The following is a 26,750-nucleotide window of genomic DNA, read 5'->3' on the forward strand; positions in this document are numbered from 1 at the left end:
ATTCAAACCTCATAGCATGGAAATATAGAACACAGGAAAGTCAAGTTTTTGACTGCACTGGCCGTTTAACCATTAGACCAAAATTCCTCTTGGGCCGAGGGTGACACTGATTTTGAAGTCGCAGGCAGGGCTACCTCATCACGAAAGTGCAAGTCTGACTAACCTCAACTACCTAAGCGATGAGATACTCACTCATCTAATGTGATGACTTCAGATTTGTTGTAAACAATTTGGGTCTGAGAACAGAAATATGCAACACTTTGTTTGTGCACTGCCCTATTTGGATTGAAATGTGCAGCCTGTCCTTCCAGCTTTGAACATTCAATTACAACTAAACCTGAGACCTATGAATGGTCTCTTAAATAAACCTAAGTGAACCAACAAAACACATTCCAAATTATCATTGAGGTGACAGACGTGTACTGACATACAAGAATAATGTATAAAGTGATGTGACAAGTCAATCGTGTTAAATTCTTTAATTCATATCTCAAACCGTACCATTGGAAAAATAGCCATTATACTATATCTACACTCTAAGGGATCAACACTGAATATTTCTTCACATACAATAGCACTTCTTCAAAGGTTGACCACATTCTACAATAAATTACATTCAACAGTTATACTACCATTCATAGATCTTTCTCTGATAGTTAGTTAATCATTTCCAAGGATGATATATTAAGATGTTGGCATTTACAATACATGGACACCACAAGAGTGGTAGGGCTTCATACTACAGCTCTGAAACATCTCAATGAATCGAATGCCAATGTCTTGTCTTCTGGCATCTTGAACACAGTAATGATATTCACACAACATGTTTGTTGACAAGTTACAGTATTATCCACTATCCAGAGTTACGTTTTGATGGGAAATCATGTTTCAATGGCAGAGCCCTGGGGTGTAATCATTAGTCCAAACAGTTGCAAACAGTTTTGTTTAGCAATGAAAACTAGTTTCTATTGGACAAATTCAGGTAGGTCCCTCCCCGTTTGGTTCAGTTTACTTCTGTTTGGTTCTGTGGAGTGCCTAGTGAATACACCCCTGTAGTACTACTTATAGAGTGTTTTCGTTTCACCTTTTTGTGTTGTGTTCATAGGGTGTTAATTGGCTGTTCACAGGGTGATCATAGGGTGTGTCCCATGCTGCTGGTCAATAGTCCCTTGATGTTGGTGACAGGGCGCACGTCGTGTAGCTGTCTCCGTCTGTCGATGAAGGAGGCCAGGCGGCCCGTGTCCAGTGGGGTCTTGGAGTAGTCTCCACTGTGGGCACTCACCCAGGGGTGTTGAAGACAGATGGTGGCACTGGGCCTCTTCCGGGGGTCCTGCTGCAGGGTAGAGCAGATGAAGTCCCTGGCTGCCTGGCTCACTCCCTGGAAGTAGTCCTCTGGGAAGCAGAAGTCCAGCTTGCAGATGTTGACGCACGTCTCCTCCAGGCTCTCGTCCAGGAAGGGCGAGACGCCGCTCAGCATGACGTAGGCCAGAACCCCGGCGCTCCACACGTCAGTGCTCAGGGACACTGCTGTGCCCTGGATCAGCTCGGGAGCCGCAAACTCGGGGTTACCCAGGAGAAGGTGGACATAACGGTGACCAGACACCTGGACCGCATCTCCTAAATCTATGAGCTTGATAGAAGGAACAGGCACGTGGAGATCCACCAGGAGGTTCTCAGGCTAAAGACACACGAGAGGAATGGGTTTGTTAATGGGTTTGACCAAGATCAAGTTAAAGTGACATTTCACTGAAAGTTTGTCAGATTCTTTTAGACCACAAAAGTTGACTGATTTCCATTAATTTGGGGTGTCGTGGGACGTGGTTTCATCTTGACAGACTACTTTAGAGGTCTGAAAACATCTGTCAAACTAAAGTGTAATGTCACTTTAATAACATATGTCCTTAGCATTGGTACCAATGTGTGCTTTGTGTTCACCTTTAGGTCTAGATGGGCCACTCTGCAGGTGTGGAGGTGCTGCAAAGCCTCTAAGGTGTCCTTCACAAAGAAGGCCACCTTCTCCTCCATCAGCTCATCATGGGCCACCAGGTAGTCCAGCAGCCTCCCACCCTCCAGCCTGGAAACAACACGAGACAAACATTTATTCAGACCACACTATGACACTATTGTGCGTCCCAAATGGCACCCTATTTCCTGTATTATGCACTACTACATAGGTCTGTGGTCAAAATCTGTGCACTATGTAGGGAATAGGGTGCCATTTAGGATGCAATCAATGACTAAGTTAATTTACACTAACAAAGCCAAGTGTAAACTATAATCCCTAGCCTGGGTCCTTTACTGGGTTCAACTCTTCTATGATTGTCATGCCATAAGCTTCACATGTTAGGCTTGGCAGTTAGCAACACAGTGAGGAATTGGCTAAAAGCAAAAACAGACTGAACCACCAGGCTATACAATAATCCATCCCTCTTTCTCAATTAATATTTTCTCGATTCCTCTCTCCTTGCCGCCTCCTCAATCGTATTGGAGGATAAGGTCCAAAGTCCCTCCACCCGGACCTTCTTCTCCAATGCATTTTGAGAAGGAGGCGAGGAGAGAGGATGCAAGAAATCAAGGAAAGATTAATTGAGAAACAGCTGAAGTCCACAGCAGAAAGTTCCTTACAGCTCGAAGACCAACATGAGGGAGGTGGGGGACTCATAGGTGTCAGTCAGAGCCACCAGCTGAGGATGCTGGACGTGGCTCAAGATGTCTGCCTCGTGGGCCACTTGCTCCTTCCTTTGCATCTTCTTAGTGACGTACTTCACAGCCACCTCCTTCTTACTGGCCTTGTTCAGACACTTTCTCACTACAGAGAATCGGCCCCTGGAGAAGGGAGAGGAGTAGGAGAGTAGTTGTAAAATGTCATTGTTGTACCTATCAAACTGCTGCCATGAGCCTTTGTTATGAGAATTTGTATAACTTTTGTATTAAAAATCCCAATAAAATACAACAAATTATTATGGTAGGCTGCTTTAAAACAGTGGAGGTGTGCACTTTACCGTCCGATCTCACACATTTCTGTGAAACTCGATTCAAAGTTGTCTTTCCACTGAATGCCCATTCCATCATTTGTGGAAGCTTAGAATAGAGAGAAAACAAATTGAATATTTTATTAGTCAATATTTACACTGTAGCTACATTCATACAGTAACGTTTCCTCAAGGACCTCTCGATCTGCCATGACTGGTTTTCGTAATGAGGCTGAAATACCAATCGTGAGACACTGCTTCCAAAATTACATTTACATACATTTTAGTCATTTAGCAGACGCTCTTATCCAGAGCGACTTACAGTTAGTGAATACATATATATATATTTTTATACTGCCCCCCCGTGGGAATCAAACCCACAACCCTGGCGTTGCAAACGCCATGCTCTATCAACTGAGCTACATCCCTGCCGGCCATTCCCTCCCCTACCCTGGACGACGCTGGGCCAATTGTGCGCCGCCCATGAGTCTCCCGGTCGCGGCCGGCTGCGACAGAGCCTGGATTCGAACCAGGATCTCTAGTGGCACAGTTAGCACTGCGATGCAGTGCCTTAGACCACTGCGCCCTATTCCCTTCATGGGCACCCTATTCATGGCACCCTATTCCCTTCATGGTGCCCTACATTTCACCATAGGGCTCTGGTCAAAAGCAGTGCACTGTATAGGGAATAGGGTGCCATTTAGTATGCATTCTAGGAGCAGGCACCTGTGCCCTGGTCAAAAGTATTGCACTATATAGGGAATAGGGTGCCATTTAGGACGTATGTATAGTCTAGGTATTTGCGTAACTCCCTCCCTGCTTGTAGTGTGAAGGTGGAGGGTTTGACTCACTCCCGCTGGGCAGGGTCACCATGTTGGAGGGCTCGCTGGGCGGACTGACCCCCCAGGGGTTACTGGCACTGACCCGGAACTGGTAGTGCCCCCCAGGAATGAGATCTTCAATCTTAACACACACATCTACCGTAGAGACCACTGACTGCTGCCACACTAGGGAGTCTGCAGGGAAGAGAACGAAGAGGTTAGGTCAACAAGTCGTAGTTCAAAGATTTCAGGTGACTGTCTGTAGCTTGTGAATTGTAGGTGAAGTTGGGCCTAGATGGTGATCTTGGGTCAGTTTTGTATTTCCCCTACTAATGGTTAAGGTTAGAATTGGGGAGGGGAGACTGATCCTAGATCTGTACCTAGGAGCAACTTCACCCCAGAGCCAGAAGAGATGGGCCTACTGTACCTTCCTGCCTGTACTCTACTGTGTAGCTGGACACGGCACAGCTAGCTGAGCTGGCAGGGGGGAGCCAGTGGACGATCACTGCATTGCTACTGGCCTCCTGGGCCACGGGCCTCGCAGGTGCTGTTGGTATACCTGAAAACAGACATCAGCCCAACATCAGTAGTCTCCATGGCCATAGAGAACCTCACCTCCTACCTCATTCCTCCCTCCATCCATCATCCATAACCCCCCTCTCTTCCCTTCCTCTTACCTTGTACTTTGATAGAGGCGGAGGAGGAGGCAGTGCCATGGTCGTTGACAGCCACACAGGTGTAGATGCCAGTGTCCTGGGGCATCAGGTTACAGATCTTCAGCAGAATGTCACCCGTATCCCTGGAAACAAGGACAGAGAAGAAGAGGCCAGGTTTGATTGGTTGCTGAAAATAGAGCTTGACCTTTGTTACATTTGAGTTACATCCCAAATGGCACTCTATTCCTTACATAGTGTACTACTTTTGACCGTAGCCCTATGAGTCCTGGTCAAAAGTAGTGCACAATATAGGGAATTGGGTGCCATTTGGGACAGAACGTTGGTATATGCTTTAGCTGATTGCTTCTTTTACTGAGCTCCATCTAAATTCATGTTAGTCCCCCAACAACATGTTTAGTCTACTCAATGGATTTACAATGGGATTAGGCCTTACCTTTAAGCAATTATCTCAGACAATAGAGTGGAACTTTTCCCTACATAGTAGGGTACCAGAGATGTTTCTTTCATCTCACTTCCTGCTCTTATAAGTTTTGAGGCAACATTAGTAACCTCCATTCTGCAACATTTGGCTATGCACTTCCATTCATTCATCACAAGTCAAATTAGAAATTGGATACCAACATTGGTGGCCAGTGGACAAAAAAATCGGAGGACAGGCTCATAGTACTAGCTGGAATGGAATGAATGGAACAGTATGAAACATATGGTTTACACAAGTTGGACACATTCCACTTATTTTATTTTAGCCATTACTATGAGCCATCCTCCCTCCATCAGGCTCCACTGGATGTCGCTAAATTCCTGTGATCATCTAGACCAGAGGTTCCAAACCTTTTTTCCCCACGGCCCCCTTTTTCACATTTGAAAAATATCAAGCTGGAGGGCCTATGAAAATGTTGTTGTGTTGAAGCTCCTTTCCTGCAATTTTACATAGTTTAACAAGAATCATGGCATCTTTTAGATAGGCTATTTAATGATAATAATAATAATAATAATAATAATAATAATAATAATAATAATAATAATAATAATAATAATAATGGATAAGGAAAATAAAGTCTAGATTGTTTACAGAGATGGCCTATATTAAATACAACACCAGCTAGATTTTGTTTAATGAGGGACCTAGGAAAATGTTGTTGTTTTGAAGCTCATTTCACGCAAATTCTACATAGCTTAAGAAGACTCATGACATATTTTCGGCAGACAATTTAATGACAATAATAATAATAATAATAATAATAATAACAATGATAAGGAAATAAAGTCTAGACCCGATTTCCCCAAATGTTATTCCGCTACCAAATATGTTATATTATGATAATTTATATGAACCCTCAATTTAATTATACATATTCTCTTTTACAGAAAGTGATTTGATCAATTGATAGTGACAGTCACACATTGTATAAGATCCCTTTCCAAGCAAAGTCTAATTTCTATGACTCCTCGACTTTAGATGGTCGTAGCTCAGCTTCTGAATGTCATAGAGACAAACCATTCTTGTGCATCAGTCGCAACTTCCTCTGGGATTTTACTGCTTGTTTCTAGCCTAAGGAATTGCAGATTTCTGCATAGTTTTAGATTGGTATAAACAATCGCGAATTGTAAAAATAAAAAAATAAAAAAATAAGGAGAGCTATCCTCCTGTAGGGTTTCGCTCCAACTAACCTCTCAGTTTATCAGCCAGCTAATTATTAGAATCCGGTGCCATAGATTAGGGTTGGAGTGAAAACCTAGAGGACAACCTGGTCTCAGAGCATTTCGTAAGATTCTGTACGTAAATCTGAGACACTGCATTTAGTACGATATGTTATATTTCGCATGGTATACACTGCCTTCAGAAAGTATTTAACCCTTGACTTATTCCACATTTTGTTCTGTTACAGTCTGAATTTAAAATGGATTAAATAGATTTCTCTCTCAACCATCTACACACAATACCCCATAATGACAAAGTGAGAATATTTTTAGAAATGTTTGCTAATTTATTGAAAATGAAAAACATAAATATCTAATTTACATAAGTATTCACACCCCTGAGTCAATACTTTGTAGAAGCACCTTTGGCAACGACTGCAGCTGTGAGTCTTTCTGGGTAAGTCTCTAAAAGCTTTCCACTCATGGATAGTGCAACATTTGCCCATTATTCTTTTCAAAATTCTTCAAGCTCTGTCATATTGGTTGTTGATCATTGCTAGACAACCATTTTCAGGTCTTGCTATAGATTATCATGTAGATTTAAGTCAAAACTGTAAGTCGGCCACTCAGGAACATTCACTGGTCCTCTGTAGCTCAGCTGGTAGAGCACGGTGCTTGTAACGCCAAGGTAGTGGGTTCGATCCCCGGGACCACCCATACACAAAAATTTATGCACGCATGACTGTAAGTCGCTTTGGATAAAAGCGTCTGCTAAATGGCATATTATTATTATTATTATTACTGTCCTTGGTAAGCAACTCCAGTGTAGATTTGGCCTTTTTTTAGGTTGTTGTCCTGCTGAAATGTGAATTAATCTCCCAGTGCCTGGTAGAAAGCAGACTGAACCCGATTTTCCTCTAGGATTTTGCCTGTGCTTAGCTCCATACCGTTTCTTTATTATCTTGAAATACTCCCTAGTCCTTAGCGGTTCTACCATCTCCACAGAGGAACTCTGTCAGAGTAACCATCGGGTTCTTGGTCACCTCCCTGTCCAAGGCCCTTCTCCCCCAATTTCTCAGTTTGGCCGGGCGGCCAGCTCTAGGAAGAGTCTTGGTGGTTCTTCTTTCATTTAAGAATGATGGAGGCCACCTTCAATGCTGCAGAATGTTTTTGGTACCCTTCCCCAGATCTGTGCCTCGACACAATCCTGTCTCGGAGCTCTATGGGCAATTTCTTTGACCTCATGGCTTGGTTTTTGCTCTGACATGCACTGTCAACTGTGGGACCTTATATAGACAGGTGTGTGCCTTTCCAAATCATGTCCAATCAATTGAATTTACCAAAGGTGGACTCCAATCAACTTGTAGAAACATCTCAAGGATGGTCAATGGAAACAGGATGCACCTGAGCACAATTTCGAGTCTCATAGCAAAGGGTCTGAATACTTATGTAAATAATGTGTGTAAATATATATATATATATATATATATATATATATATATATATATATGTTGTTTTTTGAAAAGTATTTTTGTTTGTTTTTTTAAAAATATTTTTTTACCTGTTTTCGCTTTGTCATTATGGGGTATTGCGTGTAGATTGATGATGATTTATTATTTATTTAATCCATTTTAGAATAAGGCTGTAACAAAACGTGGAAAAAGTCTACCATCTACCAATAGGTGTCCTTCTTTGTGAGGCATTGGAATACCTCCCTGGTCTTTGTGGTTAAATCTGTGTTTGAAATTCACTGCTCGACTGAGGGACCTTACAGATAATTGTACAGACATGAGGTAGTCATTCCAAAATCATGTTAAACGCCATTACTGCACACAGAAGGAGTCCATACAACTTATTATGTGACTTAAGCACATTTTTACTCCTGAATTTATTTAGGCTTGCCATAACAAAGGGATTGAATACTTATTGATTCAAGACATTTCAGCTTTTCATTTTTAATTAGTTTGTAAAAATGTCAAAAAACATAATTCCCCTTTTGACATTATGGGGTATTGTGTGTAGGCCAGTGACCAAATAATCTCAATTTAATAATTTTTAAATTCAGGCTGTAGCACAACAAAATGTGGAAAAAGTAAAGGAGTGTGAATACTTTCTGAAGGAACTGTATATTCATTTGTGGAAGTCCATCATCCATTTCCTACAATATGTTAAGAAATTGCAATACGTATGATATGTTACGAATTCCAATTTGTAGTGGCTACCATTAGCTAAGCCGCTAATGCTAATGTTAGCTAGGTAGCTAACATTAGCTAGTCTAGGGGTTAGGGGTTAAGGTTAGGTTAAAGGGTTATGGTTAGGAGTTAGGTTAAATGGTTAAGTTAGGGTTGGGGAAGGGTTAGCTAACATGCTAAGTATTTGCAAAGTAGCAAGTAGTTACAAAGTTGCTAATTAGCTAAAATGCTAAAGTTGTCCATGATGAGTTTTGAACGCGCAACCTTTGGGTTGCTGGACATTTGCGTTATACCCCCGACCAACCACCCTCTTTTAGTTTTTCCCTTAAGTAACCTTGTCTCATGTAACCATACCAAACGTAACATACAGTATCATACTAATTTAAATATCCCGGATTTATGTTTACTATGTTACGTCTAGTCTATGAGACCAGGCTGTACAGGAGGTTTGCTCTCCAGGAACAGGGTTGGAGATCTGATCTAGAACTTCTAACTAGAAACCTTATAGTCCATGTACCTAATGTTGATAGTGAACCGACTGTTGTTGACAACCGGGCTCTGATCAGGTCCTTTCAGAGTGATGTTGGGTTTGGGACGTCCACACACTTTACAGCACAAGACCACCGTCTCCCCAAATGCACACGTCACATCAGCTAGTGGTATCAGGAATTCTGGAGCCACTAAATACATTCACACACAGTGTCAGCTAACCACACCACATTATTCTAACAGCAAATATACACTACGTCCTAAATGGCACACTATATAGTGCACTACTTTTGACCAGGGCCCATAGAGCTCTGGCCAAAAGTAGTGCACTATTAGGGAATAGGGTGCCATTTGAGGCGCAACCAGACTCAGGATCCATGACATATCAGTAATTAAGTGATTAATTTCACTCTTAAGCATTTAAATGCAGGTGCTTATGCTCTGATAGTTCATCTTACCTTCTTGTATAAAATTGGGGTTCATTATCTGCAAAGAAAAGGTATGGCTGTTAGGCAATATGAATGAACTAATGTTCTTGTTTGAATTATGCTCTGTTTTGCTTATTCAAAATGAAAAATATGAAAAGTGAATACATACATACCTCAGAGAGTTCTGTGTTACAGTTGTGTACTACCATTTAAACATTATTTGCAATATAGGTTACTGTACTAGGGCATCGTACCACACATTTATTTGTGACATTTAGGCATACCATCCTTTAAAAATCTTCAAACCCATTTGAACAAAATGCGTAATAAAATATTGTTCTCAATAAAAAAAACGCATGGGATGCAAGCATCAGAGGATCCAAAAGAAGATAGGTCAGGAGTAGTAACATTCTTCAGGGGGGTTGTGAGATGCTTTTTTAACGTTCATGAACCTATTCCAAGGTAGGAACACTAGGTTGCAGTAATGCTCCATGGAAACAACACTGCTACACAAGAAGAGAACGTGTGGATGCTTGAGATCAGACAAGTGGCACATGGAGCACCTTTTTAATATCGCTAAGACTGGTTTAGGGAAATAATGACATGTAATAGGAACAATTATATAGTATTGAAAATCAAAAAGGGTGGACATCTTTACAACACACCTGCTGATAGGTCAAGTCTGTTAAAGGCAACAGGAGGATGCTTTTCCAATACAATGACCAGGAACTGGAACTGAGGAGGAACTAGAGCATTTTCAATAATAATATGTGCCATTTAGCAGACTATTTAGCGACTTACTGTTGGTTGTGCGTGCATCTATTTTAATATGGGTTGCCCCTGAAGGAATTGCACACGGCATGGTCTACCAGCTGAGCCACACAGGACCGAGCAAGCTTTGGAGGGGAGCAGGCTTGTTTAGTTTATTAGGATCCCCGTTAGTTGTTGCTTGCTCATACAGCAGCTACTGTTCCTGGGGTCCATATGCTGTAGAGGAGTTACAATGATGCAGGTGAGCACAAGACGCTGAAAATACATAAACTCAGCAAAAAAAGAAACGTCCTCTCACTGTCAACTGCGTTTATTTTCAGCAAACTTATCATGTGTAAATATTTGTATGAACATAACAAGATTCAACAACTGAGACATAAATGGAACAAGTTCCACAGACATGTGACTAACAGAAATGGAATAATGTGTCCCTGAACAAAGGGGGGGGGGTCAAAATCAAAAGTAACAGTCAGTATCTGGTGTGGCCACCAGCTGCATTAAGTACTGCAGTGCATCTCCTCCTCATGGACTGCACCAGATTTGCCAGTTCTTGCTGTGAGATGTTACCCCACTCTTCTATCAAGGCACCTGCAAGTTCCCGGACATTTCTGGGGGGAATGGCCCTCACCCTCCGATCCAACAGGTCCCAGACATGCTCAATGGGATTGAGATCCGGGCTCTTCGCTGGCCATGGCAGAACACTGACATTCCTGTCTTGCAGGAAATCACGCACAGAACGAGCAGTATGGCTGGTGGCATTGTCATGCTGGAGGGTCATGTCAGGATGAGCCTGCAGGAAGGGTACCACATGAGGGAGGAGGATGTCTTCCCTGTAACGCACAGTGTTGAGATTGCCTGCAATGACAACAAGCTCAGTCCGATGATGCTGTGACACACTGCCCCAGACCATGACGGACCCTCTACCTCCAAATCGATCCCGCTCCAGAGTACAGGCCTCGGTGTAACGCTCATTCCTTCGACGATAAACGCGAATCCGACCATCACCCCTGGTGAGACAAAACCGCGACTCGTCAGTGAAGAGCACTTTTTGCCAGTCCTGTCTGGTCCAGCGACGGTGGGTTTGTGCCCATAGGCGACGTTGTTGCCGGTGATGTCTGGTGAGGACCTGCCTTACAACAGGCCTACAAGCCCTCAGTCCAGCCTCTCTCAGCCTATTGCGGACAGTCTGAGCACTGATGGAGGGATTGTGCGTTCCTGGTGTAACTCGGGCATTTGTTGTTGCCATCCTGTACCTGTCCCACAGGTGTGATGTTCGGCTGTACCGATCCTGTGCAGGTGTTGTTACACGTGGTCTCCCTGTAGCGCTGTCTTAGGCGTCTCACAGTACGGACATTGCAATTTATTGCCCTGGCCACATCTGCAGTCCTCATGCCTCCTTGCAGCATGCCTAAGGCACGATCACGCAGATGAGCAGGGACCCTGGGCATCTTTCTTTTGGTGTTTTTCAGAGTCAGTAGAAAGGCCTCTTTAGTGTCCTAAGTTTTCATAAATGTGACCTTAATTGCCTACCGTCTGTAAGCTGTTAGTGTCTTAACGACTGTTCCACAGGTGCTTGTTCATCAATTGTTTATGGTTCGTTGAACAAGCATGGGAAACAGTGTTTAAACCCTTTACAATGACGATCTGTGAAGTTATTTGAATTTTTACTAATTATCTTTGAAGGACAGGGTCCTGAAAAAGGGACGTTTCTTTTTTTGCTGAGTTTATTTTCAACGTCTTTTCAACCAAAAATATGCATTTGAAATGTTTTGTCTTTTGCTCATCTGTTTCAGGGGTGTATTCAGTAGGAACGAAACAGAGTCACTAGGAACAAAACCTTGAGGGACCTACCTGACTTTGTTCAATAGAAATTATTGTTTTCATTTAAAAACATCTTCCATTTGGAGTAAACGGTTTCGGTTGCAATACGTTTGACTAATGATTACGCCCCAGGTGCTTATCTGATGTATTAATATTGTGCACCAATCAGTGCATTTAAACGTGGCTAATGCATTTACAAACTCCACCCATGGCCTCATTGAGGCTGGATCCAGAAAATGCTATCAGAAAAGGAGCAGGAACAAAAATTGGTTCCTTTTGGTTCCTGCTCAGGATAAAACCATACTTCTATGGGTACATTTTCAAAATGGCCGCTGGTCCACCCATTGCATAAGCATTGACTTGAATGGGAATGTCTGTTCTAGTGATTATATTTATATGGATGAAACCTCTGTAGCTAGTGGAACAATATGTGGAACCTGATGTTTTGGGAGAATGCTCCTGACCACAGTGGAAACCCCTAAAATGCTCTGTGTAGTTTCCTCTTGCTAATATGCAGACTTCCCTACGAGCAAAATACGTTGAAAAGATGTACAAAAAAACACGTATTTTTGGTAGAAAAAATGTATTTCAACTTCTTGTGCTCACTGGGTTCGCTACAGAAACTCAACTGGGCAGCATGCATGATGACAAATCAGTGTGTACTACTACCTCCATGCTAGTTTTGGGGAGTTCATCATCGCAATCTGACTCCTCTGAGCTGTTTGACTCCTGCGGTGTGGGATGAGAGAAAGCAAAATTAGAGATGTTACAAAGGCCTGGGGGTCCCCAAGCTAGAGGCATGGTCAGGGCCCGTACTAAGTGTCTCAGAGTATGAGTGCTGATGTAGGATCTGTCCACACAATCTTATTAATTATGATCGAAAAGTCAAAACTGATACTAGCTCAGCACTTCCACTCTGAGGAGCATTCTGAATATGGGCCCAGGATTCTTTGTAGGCTATTATACAACGGGTGGGTCTAATCCTGAATGCTGATTGGTTAAAAGCGCATTCCAGCCGGTGTCTATTCCACAAATTACCACGGACTAACTATATGACGTTAAAATGCCTATTTACTCTGTTCCATCTGACTGCGCAATCCACTGTCTCATCAGCCCAGCCAGGCACTTTTATAAACTTGCTCTCCACTATAAAAAGCATCTAGACATGATCTCACATTTCTTTTAGACTAACATTTAGTTTTCAACAGCGGAGATTTGTATAAACCTTGCTGTCTGTCTCTCCGACATTTGCAACATTGTTTCAATATTCAAATTCGATTTCAAGCTGTCCCATAGTAATCAATGTGTCGGGAGTCGGGACGAGACAGGCAGGCAGGCAGTTTCTCAGCCAGTCGAAATCATGAATCAGCTGGCATCATTTTTATGGATATATACAAAGAAATGTAAACTGAAAAAAAGTAAAATAAAATTAAGTGCAGCTAGTTTGCAGTCTTTCCAGCTTCAGTTTGAAGTGATTGTGTTAGCTGTGTTGTTGGCTAGCTCCTCTGAACAACAGTGTCCTGACGAGTGAGCACATTTTCTATGCCAGGCGAAATCGCGCCGCATTTGCTCATTGTTATGGGTGTATCCAAATAAATGTCACTAGAAAACACCTTAAACAAATGCAAATGCAGCTGCCTTGCTGTTATTCTGGCTGCACTTTTTGACGTGACTATAAATTAGCCGTAGTTGGCTAGCTAGCAAGCATGGAATAAGACAGTTGCCAGCCAGTATGGCAATGGAACATTTAGAACGAACGAACCATACATACAGAACAAAAAGACTGAACGACTGGGTCGCGTCTCTAGCAACCGAACTGATAAAACGAACGACCAGCCGGCTTGGGTAGCAACCCTAGATTTGTGTCAGGACTGAAATAGTATGAATAAATTCCTCAAAATAACACTTCTAATGAAAATATGTCAATCATTATTTGAATATGTTGGTAACCTGTTGTATAAAAGTTATAATGCCCGAGAAGCCGGTGTTTGGAGGATATATATTGAGCTGGAAAATTAAGCAATTAAGCTATATTAAATCATAGAAATTATAGAGCTGACATCTGAAGCAATGCAATCTAACTCAAGATAATTAATGACACACTAAAGCAGATATTTCATTCTATGTGCAGGTCTCTTTTCCTGTTAATATTTGATGTTGGGAGTATAAGGGTAGTGGCATAAATAGTAAAACAAACCATGGTGAGGACAAACTTGCAAGCAAACTTAGTGTGATTTTTTTGAATGGTCATAATTGTCAAATTAAAACAAAGTACTCTAACATGCTTGAAATTATAGATGGATAGGCAGACTTAGCATAGCATCATTTTGAATTTATATGGGGTTACTTTGAAATGCACTGCTACTGTATATTGATACAGGAAGATAATGTACAGTGCATTCGGAAAGTATTCAGACCCCTTGACTTTTTCCACATTGTTAGGTTACAGCCTTATTCTAATATATATATATATATATTAAACCTCGTCAATCTACACACAATACCCCATAATGACAAAGCAAAAATAGGGTTGTATACATTTTGGTACATGTATAGAAAAAAATCACATTTATATAAGTGTTCAGACCCCTCACTCAGTACTTTGTTGAAGCACCTTAGGCAGCGATTACAGCCGAGTCTTCTTGGGTATGACACTACAAGCTTGGCACACCTGTATTTGGGTAGTTTCTCCCATTCTACTCTGCAGATCCTCTCAATCTCTGTCAGGTTGGATGGGGAGCATCACTGGACAGCTCTTTTCAGGTCTCCCCGGAGATGTTAGATCGGGTTTAAGTCCGGCCTCTGGCTGGGCCACTCAAGGACATTCAGAGACTTGTCCCGAAGCCACTAATGCATTGTCTTGGCTGTGTGCTTAGGGTCGTTGTCCTGTTGGAAGGTGAACCTTCACCCCAGTCTGAGGTCCAGAGCGCTCTGTAGCAGGTTTTCATCAAGGATCTCGCTGTACTTTGCTCCGTTCATCTTTCCCTCAATCCTGTCTAGTCTCCCAGTCCCTGCTGCTGAAAAACATCCCCACAGCACGATGCTGCCACCACCATGCCTCACCTTAGGGATGGTGCCAGGTTTCCTCCAGACGTGAGTCTTGGCATTCAGGCCAAAGAGTTCAATCTTGGTTTCATCAGACCAGAGAATCTTGTTTCTCATGGTCTGAGAGTCCTTTAGGTGCCTTTTGGCAAACTCCAAGCGGGCTGTCATGTGCCTTTTACTGAGGAGTGGCTTCTGTCTGGCCACTCTACCATAAAGGCCTGATTGGTGGAGTGCTGCAGAGATGGTTGTCCTTCTGGAAGGTTCTCCCATCTCTACAGAGGAACTCTGGAGCTCTGTCAGAGTGACCATCAGGTTCTTGGTCACCTCCCTGACCAAGGCCCTTCTCCCCCGATTATTCAGCTTGACGGGCGGCCAGCTCTAGGAAGAGTCTTGGTGGTTCCAAACTTCTTCCATTTAAGAATGATGGAGACCACTGTATTCTTGGGGACCTTCAATGCTGCAGAAATGTCCTGGAACCCTTCCCCAGATCTGTGCCTCAACACAATCCTGTCTCGGAGCTCTACGGACAATTCCTTCGAACTCATGGCTTGGTTTTTGCTCTGACATGCACTGTCAACTGTGGGACCTTATATAGACAGGTGTGTGCCTTTCCAAATCATGTCCAATCAATTGAATTTACCACAGGTGGACTCCAATCAAGTTGTAGAAACATCTCAAGGATGATCAATGGAAACAGGATGCACCTGAGCTCAATTTTGAGTCTCATAGCAAAGGGTCTGAAAACTTATGTAAATAAGGTATTTGTGTTTTTTATTTTTTATAAATTAGCAAAGATATCTAAAAAACAGTTTTCGCTTTGTCATTATGGGGTATTGTGTGTAGATTGATGAGGATTTTTTAAAATTTAATCCATTTTAGAATAACGTAACAAAATGTTGAAAAAGGGAAGGGGTCTGAATACTTTCCGAATGCACTGTATAGTGAGTTCCAGTTTAAGTGTGTTTTAATTGAACAGCTAAGTGAACAGCTTATAATACCGTAATGCTAAACCCATACTCTGGAATGAGGACTTTCCTTTAGGAGATAACATATGTCCTGGAACCCATCAAGCTATCAAAATAGTGGTTTCACAGTGTTATTAATGTCAACAAAAATTGTTAATTTGAACAAAAACAAAAGTTAGCTTAATCAAAACCAAAAATACCACAATTTACAGACAAGAAGTCACTTGACTCATTAGCGTCATGCATAAGGGGGAGTCAAACCAAAGTAAGAGCAGACAGTGCAGTTAGATTATTATGTTTTAGTGTTGGAGATTATTAACATCACAACACACAGGTGAGGGATTGGCAGCCAGGGTCACAGAACTCCATCTCCGCCATTAGCCCGCTTACTCACTTCGACAGTGACCTTGGTGCTGAGAATCTCCTTGGGCTTACGGAGTCCATTCTCAACCTTTGCATCACCACCCTTGCCACTGATATCCTTTTCTGCCCGCTTTCTTGAGCGCAGGGTATTCCATGAAAGAGATTTCCTGTTGTGCCAAGAAATGTACCAGTCAAATCCAGGCTTATTCACAGTGAGGGGAGAGGAGGTGCAGGGGGGATTGAGTGGGGCTAGCCAACTTTATTGAAACGAAAGAAAATCAAAGAGTGAGATTGAGATCAAGAGAAAGCAAAAGAAAGAGAGACAAATGTACCTCCTTTGGAACAGAATTTTCCAAATAGAAAAGCAAATGTTCATGTTTGTATCACTGTGTATTAGAAATTTAAACACACAAGATGGAGAAGCTATGTAAATGTGACTTCTTCATACGCTACCATACCTTGATTCTCTTACACCATAGTGGACAGACAATTTGTGTTAAAGCAGCATAGTTGGTTGAACATATGAGGTCTGACCAACCATTCAATGGCTCTAATTTGTCATGAGATTTTCAATGATGCTGCTTTGTACACAACCAACTTTTGTTGAGGACCGGTGTGGTTAGTAGAAAATTAAAATAAGTTGTCTACTATAATAATCAGACTACGTCAACAAAACGGGTAAAAATAAACAAATCATATAGAAAGTGGATAAAGTGCTGTTGAAAAACTCCTAACCTCTTCACTCCTGTATGTAGATCCCAGAAGTGGTGTTTGTGTTTTGTGAATGTATTTATACACCACCAGGACATGTCCATGAGAATGATGATCACTTTAATAAAGACCACGATTTAGAAATGGTCCATCATTGGGAGGAAATGGATGGCAAGCCACAATTAAACTTGATAAAGATCTTTACAAATTGAATTCAACATTATAAAATAACTGGTTTAACTGATTTTACTATTCATTTTAACCTCAATGTGAGATAAGAATGGAATCTAGGTCTAATGCTGTAAGAGCAACGGTCAGCAGAGAAAAGTGCAGTTTGACTGCAGAGTTGTAGTATTTACCAATATTAACAATGTCACTGATGTTCTTCTAATGCAAACAAGTTCAACTTATATGTTGCCTTGCAAACTCATGCTTATGTCAAAATTGTATTTTACATATTTAAAATGCATTTAAAATGATTAGTTACACTACAAGTACAATGATGAACATTGTGACTATCATTATATTGCACAACCTGACTTCATTAATAATGGATTCTCTTAAATAGTGCAAAATATTTTATACAGGAATGTACTGGAGAGCGAATCAGTAAATAAACCAAATTAAAGTTTACAGTAAACTGCCAACATATCTGATAATAATAAAACAAAACAAAAACAAACAAAACCCAGAAATGTTCTAAAAATAAACTAAAAACACAACCTGTACAAATTGCCATAGACAATAACATAAACTTTCTCCACTTGGAGAAATAGGCCTCAGTCCATCATCAGGCCTTTCTTTTTTTTCAAAACGTGCAAAGAAAAAAACGGTGTTAGAAACAGAAATAAAAGTCCAGACCAGTCAGTTCCACATTGATGTAAGATTTTCTCTGTGCGTCTTCTCTACAGTCCTAACACTTTTCAGAGAATTATTGAATAAGTCTTTACATATATTAACAGAAAATAGGGAGAAAACATGACCCCTGTGTAGTCCAACATTTCCGAGTTAGTTCCCATAAAGGGGGTTGGGGGTAGGGATTGGAGCAGACTCAACTTTCACCTCATCCAATCAGAGCAGCTCCGTGGGTGTGGGGGCAGGGCTTACGGGACACTTACTTGATGCTTGCGTCAGCAGCACTGTCTTTGAGCGTTTTAGTGAGGGGGCCCAGGATGTGGCCTGGGATCCAGCCCTCGGCTGCAGGAGACTGGCTGTTGGCGGGCCGGTAAACTAGGTACATGTTCTGCTGGTTGGTGGCCATGATCTGCACCATCTCGCCCTGGATCACACAGATCTCATTCTCCTTCAGTGCACTGTAGTCCTGGGTCACCATCATGGTGGAGGACATGCCGTTACATCCAACGCTGTCATGCTGCTGGGGAGGGGTTGGGGAGGGGTGTGGAGGTACAGGAAGGAAGATAATTATATTATGACAGTGGAAATCACAACACTGATTCAAACCTGTATGCACATTCAAATAACGATCCTTTCAAAAGGGTCTGAGTCATCACATACAGTACAGTACATTGACTCAATTCCTTAACTCTGACTTCAGTTCTTCTTGTCAGCAAGTTCGAACACAACGTCTCCTGTTGAAATGCGGTAAAACTAGGCCAGCCATCAGAACTAATGTAACACTACGACCTGGGTGTGTCCTGGCAATTGGCTTTGGACAGAACTGGACTAGACTAGACTGGAGTGATCTGGACTAGATTAAACCAGACTGGACTGGACTCACGCTGGTGGAGTCGTAGCTTTCACTGTGTTTCGTGGGGTCGAAGCAGGCGCTACCGTTGGAAGTAGATAGCTCGAGAGGGGTGGGGGTCCTTCCCGGTCCCACCAGGGGGGGCTTCTCTGCCCCCACAGAGGAGGTGGAGAGGGGCCTACTGTTGGAACTAGGAGGCCGGCTGCCGGACGGGTTTCTGGTGAGGGAGTGAGAACTACCCTTCTCCTTCTGGTACTCAATAGGAGACTGCAGGGCTGTGGAGATGGTTCATTGTTACACACACTAGTCAATGACAGATAAGCCACATAATATCTGTGTATTCTGTGTTAGACAGATGAGGACCATGATAGAGGTGAACATAGCATAGTATTACTCTGTGTTGAGGCTGTAGTTATGATTAAACAGGTTTTGATCTAGCTAGGGTTGCACAATTCCAGTACATTTTCTAAATTTTCCAGGTTTTCCAGAAATCTTGGTTGGAAGATTACCTGAATCAGGAGCGAATGAGCATAAAATCTGGAATCCTCCTACTAGGATTTCTTGAAATTCTTCTGGGAATCTTGGGAAAATTATTACTGGAATCTTGCAACCTTAGAGCTAGCTAATGACAGTAGACGTGTTTGTCAAGCAGGATGTTCTCTCACCAGACAGGAAGTTGCTCTGGGCATCCAGGACCTGGCTGACATGTTGGACCCACACCTGCTTGATGTCCAGGTTGGCTGCCTGCAGGGTGAAGCGCTCGGCCGAGCCTCGACACGACAGCACAAACTTACAAGGGTCGTTGTCCACGTGCTCCTCCAAGCCCAGGTAGCTCACCTGTTACAATGAAACAAGCATGCTAACCCATCAATGCACAAATCATTATCAACGCAAAAGTAGGAAATAGGAAATTGTTTCCGGGACAGCTCTATTAGGAGAAGGTACTGATCTAGGACCAGTTTGGCCTTTTAATCATAATGAATAAGAGGGTGGACCTGTTCCTAGATCAGCACTCTGAGACGGTTTGTAAATATGGGACCTGATGTTATTGATTGTGGTCGTGGTTGACGTAATTCACCTTGATGCTCTTCTTGAACTGGTAGCCCGGCGTGGACGAGCCCTTGCGGAGGAGCTCGCTGAAGATGACAATCTGCTCAAACAGGAAGACCCTGCGCTCCTTGCTGCGCGACAGCACGCCTGTGTCCTGCTCTGTCACGAAGAACGTCTCCTGCTGCAGCAGCTTACCCTGGCTGGTGAGCTTACCCTGGGGGGCGGAACAGGAACACACACAAACACGGACAGACACACGCAAACACACACTGGATCAGTTACGTCTCAACGTCTATCAACGCTGGAGAATAAAGCAGAGTCAGCCATCCCCCAGTCTGTCTGTCAACACAGGGGTATTACACAGTCCATCAGCCCTTCTCTCCTCACCAGGTCATAAAGCTAACAGCAGACACATATGCTTGGTCTGAAACCAGGGTTGCATCTCAAATTGCACCCATCAAATGGCACCCATAGGGCTCTGGTCAAAAGTAGTGCACTATATAGGGAATAGGGTGCCATCTGGGACGTAGCCCAGGCCATTGTCAAAAAGTGCTTTAATCTCCCCACTGTTACATCAGGCAAGGCAAATCTTTGCTTATCTTAGAGGTCAGAGATTTCATTTAGTCTGAGTGTCGTCAAAGTGACTTTTACTACGGCTATGGAGGAACAAACATTAAGACTCTCTAAGCCATGACCTGTTTGAGTTAATAATATAGCTAATACAGCTTCATGAGTCAATTTTTCTAATTTTTCACAAGCTGAGCATGGATTGAAACAATCCTAAAATCACAGCTGATCTTGGCACTAACTTCCTGTACACGTATGACATAACAGAGGCAATTGTTACTGAGTGGAATATCCTGGCTAAATAAATACAGTGGGGAAAAAAAGTATTTAGTCAGCCACCAATTGTGCAAGTTCTCCCACTTAAAAATATGAGAGAGGCTTGTAATTGTCATCATAGGTACACGTCAACTATGACAGACAAATTGAGATTTTTTTTCTCCAGAAAATCACATTGTAGGATTTTTAATGAATTTATTTGCAAATTATGGTGGAAAATAAGTATTTGGTCACCTACAAACAAGCAAGATTTCTGGCTCTCACAGACCTGTAACTTCTTCTTTAAGAGGCTCCTCTGTCCTCCACTCGTTACCTGTATTAATGGCACCTGTTTGAACTTGTTATCAGTATAAAAGACACCTGTCCACAACCTCAAACAGTCACACTCCAAACTCCACTATGGCCAAGACCAAAGAGCTGTCAAAGGACACCAGAAACAAAATTGTAGACCTGCACCAGGCTGGGAAGACTGAGTCTGCAATAGGTAAGCAGCTTGGTTTGAAGAAATCAACTGTGGGAGCAATTATTAGGAAATGGAAGACATACAAGACCAGTGATAATCTCCCTCGATCTGGGGCTCCACGCAAGATCTCACCCCATGGGGTCAAAATGATCACAAGAACGGTGAGCATAAATCCCAGAACCACACGGGGGGACCTAGTGAATGACCTGCAGAGAGCTGGGACCAAAGTAACAAAGCCTACCATCAGTAACACACTACGCCGCCAGGGACTCAAATCCTGCAGTGCCAGACGTGTCCCCCCTGCTTAAGCCAGTACATGTCCAGGCCCGTCTGAAGTTTGCTAGAGTGCATTTGGATGATCCAGAAGAGGATTGGGAGAATGTCATATGGTCAGATGAAACCAAAATATAACTTTTTGGTAAAAACTCAACTCGTCGTGTTTGGAGGACAAAGAATGCTGAGTTGCATCCAAAGAACACCATACCTACTGTGAAGCATGGGGGTGGAAACATCATGCTTTGGGGCTGTTTTTCTGCAAAGGGACCAGGACAACTGATCCGTGTAAAGGAAAGAATGAATGGGGCCATGTATCGTGAGATTTTGAGTGAAAACCTCCTTCCATCAGCAAGGGCATTGAAGATGAAACGTGGCTGGGTCTTTCAGCACGACAATGATCCCAAACACACCGCCCGGGCAACGAAGGAGTGGCTTCGTAAGAAGCATTTCAAGGTCCTGGAGTGGCCTAGCCAGTCTCCAGATCTCAACCCCATAGAAAATCTTTGGAGGGGAGTTGAAAGTCTGTGTTGCCCAGCGACAGCCCCAAAACATCACTGCTCTAGAGGAGATCTGCATGGAGGAATGGGCCAAAATACCAGCAACAGTGTGTGAAAACCTTGTGAAGACTTACAGAAAACGTTTGACCTGTGTCATTGCCAACAAAGGGTATATAACAAAGTATTGAGAAACTTTTGTTATTGACTAAATACTTATTTTCCACCATAATTTGCAAATAAATTCATTACAAATCCTACAATGTGATTTTCTGGAAAAAAAATTCTCATTTTGTCTGTCATAGTTGACGTGTACCTATGATGAAAATTACAGGCCTCTCTCATCTTTTTAAGTGGGAGAACTTGCACAATTGGTGGCTGACTAAATACTTTTTTCCCCCACTGTACATGACATGAAATGTACAGTACCTCGTAGCCTTGTAGTCTGCCAAGATTCATCATGTCATTGCACAGCTTGGGGACCTGGGACATTAAACCAACTGCTTTCTGTAAAACACATTAAGAATGGTGTGAGCATTGAAGTAGATATAGCCATGATGATGGATACACAATACAACAAGGTTACAAAATTCCAGTAACTTTCCCAAGGGGATTTCAGAAAAAACAGGTATTTTGGGAAACCCTATACAAGATACAACACATACTATATAGCTTTAATTGCAAATCGTTTCTGTTACCTCCATCTCTTGGCAATCTAGTCCTGCTTTGGAACTATACTTCAAGAAGTCCTGAAAAAAAAAAGAGTTAAGTAATTAATAGGGCATCAATTATTTTTTAAAAACATTTTGTGTAAATACAGTATATCTAAGACTTGCATATTACAGGTTTCCTTGTATGCTGGAGTTGAACATTTTAGCCTTACCTTTAGAAGTAGCTGATACTTGGTAATTCTCTGAATTGGCTTTATGAGAAAGTCACTTATGCCCAGTCTTGAACTGATCTCTTGCTGTACGCCCTAAAGTAGAATTATATGCAATTAGCATTAGGCTTATTTATAACGCAATAAAATATTCTTATGCAAAGCTGTTCTCAGACTGCGCAAGAATTCTCATAAGTGTGGTATAGCTCACCTCGAAGAATGTGTCATACTCAGCGACGATGAATTCAGACTTGGGCTTGTTCTGGCAGTAAACCACATACATGTGTAGTCGCCTCTCCTGTACAAAAGGAGCACAGTATTAGTATCTTTCCGCTCATTTATTTTCCAGTTCTATGGTTGAAAATGTCGGAATAATTATTTTAACCTCAGTAAGTCACCTATGGTTGTTAAATGTTTTGATTGTCACCCATGGTTGTTAAATGTTTTGGTTGTCACCCATGGTTGTTAAATGTTTTGGTTGTCACCCATGGTTGTTAAATGTGTCTAACTTGATGTTCTACAACACCCAGCATCTCATCATCATGTACAATAAAACATGTTCTTACACCACTACATCCAAACAACAAATGGGACACAAGTCACGTACATGTTTTATGAAAAGCTCAGGAAGGTGTTCGCTGTCTTCAAGACATTTCTCCAGCTCACCGACAAAAAAACTGTGGGAGGAAACATTCTCTCAATCACTGTGTAGGGCAATAAGGCAAGCCAAAATAGTGCTATATTCTACTTCATGAGGAGTGCCCAAGTTTGGTCTTCTACCAGGGGTTCCCAACCTTTTTTCCCCAGGGCTACCCTTTTCACATTTGATCCCCCCCCTTTTGATTTTTTATTAATGATTGTTTACAGAGATGGCCTATATTAAATACAACACCAGCTAGATTTTGTTTAATGAGGGACCTAGGAAAATGTTGTTGTTTTGAAGCTCATTTCACGCAAATTCTACATAGCTTAAGAAGACTCATGACATATTTTCGGCAGACAATTTAATGACAATAATAATAATAATAATAATAATAATAACAACAATGATAAGGAAATAAAGTCTAGACCCGATTTCCCCAAATGTTATTCCGCTACCAAATATGTTATATTATGATAATTTATATGAACCCTCGATTTAATTATACATATTCTCCTTTACAAAAAGTGATTTGATCAATTGATAGCAACAGAGTCACATTGTGGTCAAAAGTAGTGCACTACGTAGGGAATAGGGTGCCATTTTGCACACAGACACAATCAGCAGACTGGAAAACGACTTACTCTCTGTGCCAGTCGTAAATCTGGTGAATATTCCCAAAAACGATTTTGTCTTTTCCTTTCATATCTTCAGGGACTCCCTTCTCCTCCATCTTCTTCATGAACTCCTACAAGGGAAAAAAAACATCAGACCGAATTTAGGTCGTGGACTTGATATGACTCGTCACAGGAAACATGAGAGTCCGATAATAATCAGCATTGTAAAACTATCATGCGGTGGAAAAAGAGAATAGGATTACTACATATGGTTGAATTCATGGACTGCATCCCAAATGGCACCATATTCCGTATTTAGTGCACTACATTTGACCAGGGCCTATAGTGCACTATATAGGGAATATGGTGTCATTTGGGACGCAACCCTGGACATGAGAAAACCCCTATGCACTTATCTCACCATGTAAGACAAAACCATACTCAAATTATGTTTTCTGTACTGTACATAAATATGGTCATAAGTCAGAGAGCTTCTCTGTGACTTTGACATAAATACCGAAGGACACAATGCAAATAGGACGACAACAAGGGCACAGCCTCGCTGCTATTCCAACACAAAACACTTGGATGCATCCCAAATGGCACCCTAATCCCTATATAATGGCACATAGGGCTCTGGTCAAAAGTAGTGCACTAAATAGGGAATGGTGTGCCATTTGGGACGCAAGCCTTGGAGATTTATGAGTTCTAAAACTAGAGCAGTGACTGGTCACATTCTCCAGTGTTACTAGGACACCACTGTTACCTCTCTCTCATGCTCCTTCCGCAATATTGAGGCTGAATAGTCCCCTACTATGATGAGATTGTTGTCAACTCACCTCCACTACAATCCCCAAATCCTTGACATAATCCTTCTCCGTCTGTACCAGCTCATTGAGGACAAACCTGAGGAAAAGGACAAGTGTGTTCAGTGACCTGAATACACACAGGAGGCAGCATTTATCTGCAGAATGAACCACCTCTAAATGCAGTAATGTTACAAACAAAGGGACTTTAACTTGGGAGTTTCAAGAGAGGCAAGGGCCCTTGTTTGTGTGCCACATTCTCCAACCTTCTCTCGAAGTGTGCACTTGAACACTCCCCTTCATGGACTTAAAAACATTGGATTGGTGTAATCACTGGCTGGATGGAGTTTCCACAATTGTTAAATCCATGATGGGGAGTGCACAAATGCACACTTCGTGAGAATGGCGGAGAATTGGGACTCAGCCAGAGGTTTAGCTACATGTCTCGTACATGCGTCCACGCAGAGCTTTGGCCTTCTGCTCCAGTTCAGGGTTCCTGGGCAGGGCTGGGCTGGTCTGCTCTGGAGGAGTCAAAGTGGTGAAGCTGGGATAGGCACCTGGCTCCAGATTCTGACAAGGTAGAAGAGAGAGAGGACATGAAGCCAGGGCTCAGAGGTCAGAGGTTACAGTCATACAGTCCAGTGCTGTGAAACAGGGAGAGGGAACTGATGAGGAGATCACTCTGCTTCAGATCACTCTGCTTCAATGAACCACATAATAAATCTATGCATCTCAAAAACACTGTTCGATTGTAATGTACTCTTTGGAAATGGCTCCACGTGTACAAAGCTGAAAGAGAGTTGATCAAAGCATTGTCAAATTAACAAACATTCACAAGGAAGCTACTGTGCATTAGATGCTTGGAAACGTATCACACGATTTCTCACCTGACGCCATTCTACTTCATCTGTTTTATTTTATCTGTACGTGACAAGAGAGGTTGTGTCTGAGTCCCAAATGGCACCCTATTCTCTATGTAGTACACTACCTTTGACCAGACTCTGGTCAAAAGTAGTGCACTAGACAGGGAATAGGGTGCCATTTGAGACGCGACCTGTGTTCTATCATCCACATTGAGAAAGGAAGCTATGTGTTAACTGTCCTGTATGATAACATGAACATCTGATGAACATCTCAAAATGGTGGCTCCCAGTCAGCATGACATGGGTTGGCTAGTGGCCTTTGAGAAGCGGAAGTTGGAACGAGTAGATAACGTCAAGAGGAAGAGAGGGTTAACTTAGAGATGGTTAAAAGATAGTCACCGACTGTTAGCAGTGTGCAAAGACAGCGTAGAAATGACAATTGCTCAATGCCATTTTGTATTGCATTCACCTTTGCACTTACCATCTTAGTTTTTACCAACTTTTCTATTGCACTGACAAGCTCCGCAGCGCTGGGGACATCGGCAGAGCCCTGACGAGCAGTAAGCAATGCGGAGGACTGTAAGGCACGGTTTGGGAGGAAGGGAAGGAGGGAGGGCGTGTTAGCAGCAGGGAGGAGGAGAAACGGAACAGGGACAGGGAGACAAAGGTAGTTATTAGTCTGGACCTTTGAGTAGCTACAAAAGGCAAACTTTAGTGGAGCAATGTGAGGTGGTTGTGGAATTATACACAAGCTACATCAGTTAGTAGTAGGCCAGAGACAATTTAGTGTCAAAGTGTGTGTCCCAAATTATAGTGCCCTAGTTTTGACCAGAGCTCTTGGTCAAAAGCAGTGCACTACAAAGGGAATAGGGTGCCATTCGAGACACAGACAGTGTGGTGTGATCTTGTATATAGAGTCAAGTGCGAGAGTGAAAGTGAAACAGTGCAACAGTGTGTTAGTTAGTCAGGTCACAAACAGTGTAGCAGCTCTTCCAGCTGTAAACCAAGCCAGTGCACATAATGCCTCACATTCATCAGGGCACAGCAGACACAGACTCCGCTGTAGACACATCTGGTAGTTTGTGGCATAGTGTTGTACTGTACATATAGGCAGCAGAGGGGAGGGGGCTGCAGGTGGACACGTCTTATGAGCCTGTGCTGAGTGACATAACAGATTGTCTGCGACAATAAGGTTCTTGAACACAAGTCCATTAATC

The 26,750-nt window shown here is 42.4% G+C and overlaps 1 protein-coding gene across 3 annotated transcripts in view; it reads right to left on the reverse strand.

Moving 5' to 3' along the window:
* Positions 1–464: 464 nt before the first annotated feature.
* The window catches only part of LOC121551671 (kalirin-like), a 359,366-nt gene continuing 333,080 nt past the window's right edge, over positions 465–26,750 (reverse strand). Inside the window, exons 37-60 of one of the 3 annotated variants that reach the window (XM_041864384.2) lie at positions 26,015–26,110; positions 25,122–25,240; positions 24,704–24,770; positions 23,892–23,995; positions 23,215–23,284; positions 22,819–22,905; positions 22,611–22,703; positions 22,426–22,476; positions 22,157–22,234; positions 19,680–19,865; positions 19,267–19,438; positions 18,635–18,876; positions 18,015–18,271; positions 16,217–16,352; positions 12,482–12,541; positions 9,251–9,278; positions 8,821–8,983; positions 4,471–4,592; positions 4,221–4,352; positions 3,824–3,988; positions 3,003–3,081; positions 2,626–2,826; positions 1,936–2,074; positions 465–1,678 (exon numbers count right to left, since the gene is read on the reverse strand). In XM_041864384.2, the coding sequence (XP_041720318.2) occupies positions 1,133–1,678; positions 1,936–2,074; positions 2,626–2,826; positions 3,003–3,081; positions 3,824–3,988; positions 4,221–4,352; positions 4,471–4,592; positions 8,821–8,983; positions 9,251–9,278; positions 12,482–12,541; positions 16,217–16,352; positions 18,015–18,271; positions 18,635–18,876; positions 19,267–19,438; positions 19,680–19,865; positions 22,157–22,234; positions 22,426–22,476; positions 22,611–22,703; positions 22,819–22,905; positions 23,215–23,284; positions 23,892–23,995; positions 24,704–24,770; positions 25,122–25,240; positions 26,015–26,110 (3,393 nt within the window). In that variant the 3' untranslated portion in view covers positions 465–1,132. The remainder of the gene's footprint in view (positions 1,679–1,935; positions 2,075–2,625; positions 2,827–3,002; positions 3,082–3,823; positions 3,989–4,220; positions 4,353–4,470; positions 4,593–8,820; positions 8,984–9,250; positions 9,279–12,481; positions 12,542–16,216; positions 16,353–18,014; positions 18,272–18,634; positions 18,877–19,266; positions 19,439–19,679; positions 19,866–22,156; positions 22,235–22,425; positions 22,477–22,610; positions 22,704–22,818; positions 22,906–23,214; positions 23,285–23,891; positions 23,996–24,703; positions 24,771–25,121; positions 25,241–26,014; positions 26,111–26,750) is intronic. The other 2 variants (XM_045210062.1, XM_045210064.1) reach the window with 2 other exon arrangements.

This window comes from Coregonus clupeaformis, chromosome 4 (genome assembly GCF_020615455.1).
Source record: "Coregonus clupeaformis isolate EN_2021a chromosome 4, ASM2061545v1, whole genome shotgun sequence".
Lineage (NCBI taxonomy): Eukaryota > Metazoa > Chordata > Actinopteri > Salmoniformes > Salmonidae > Coregonus > Coregonus clupeaformis.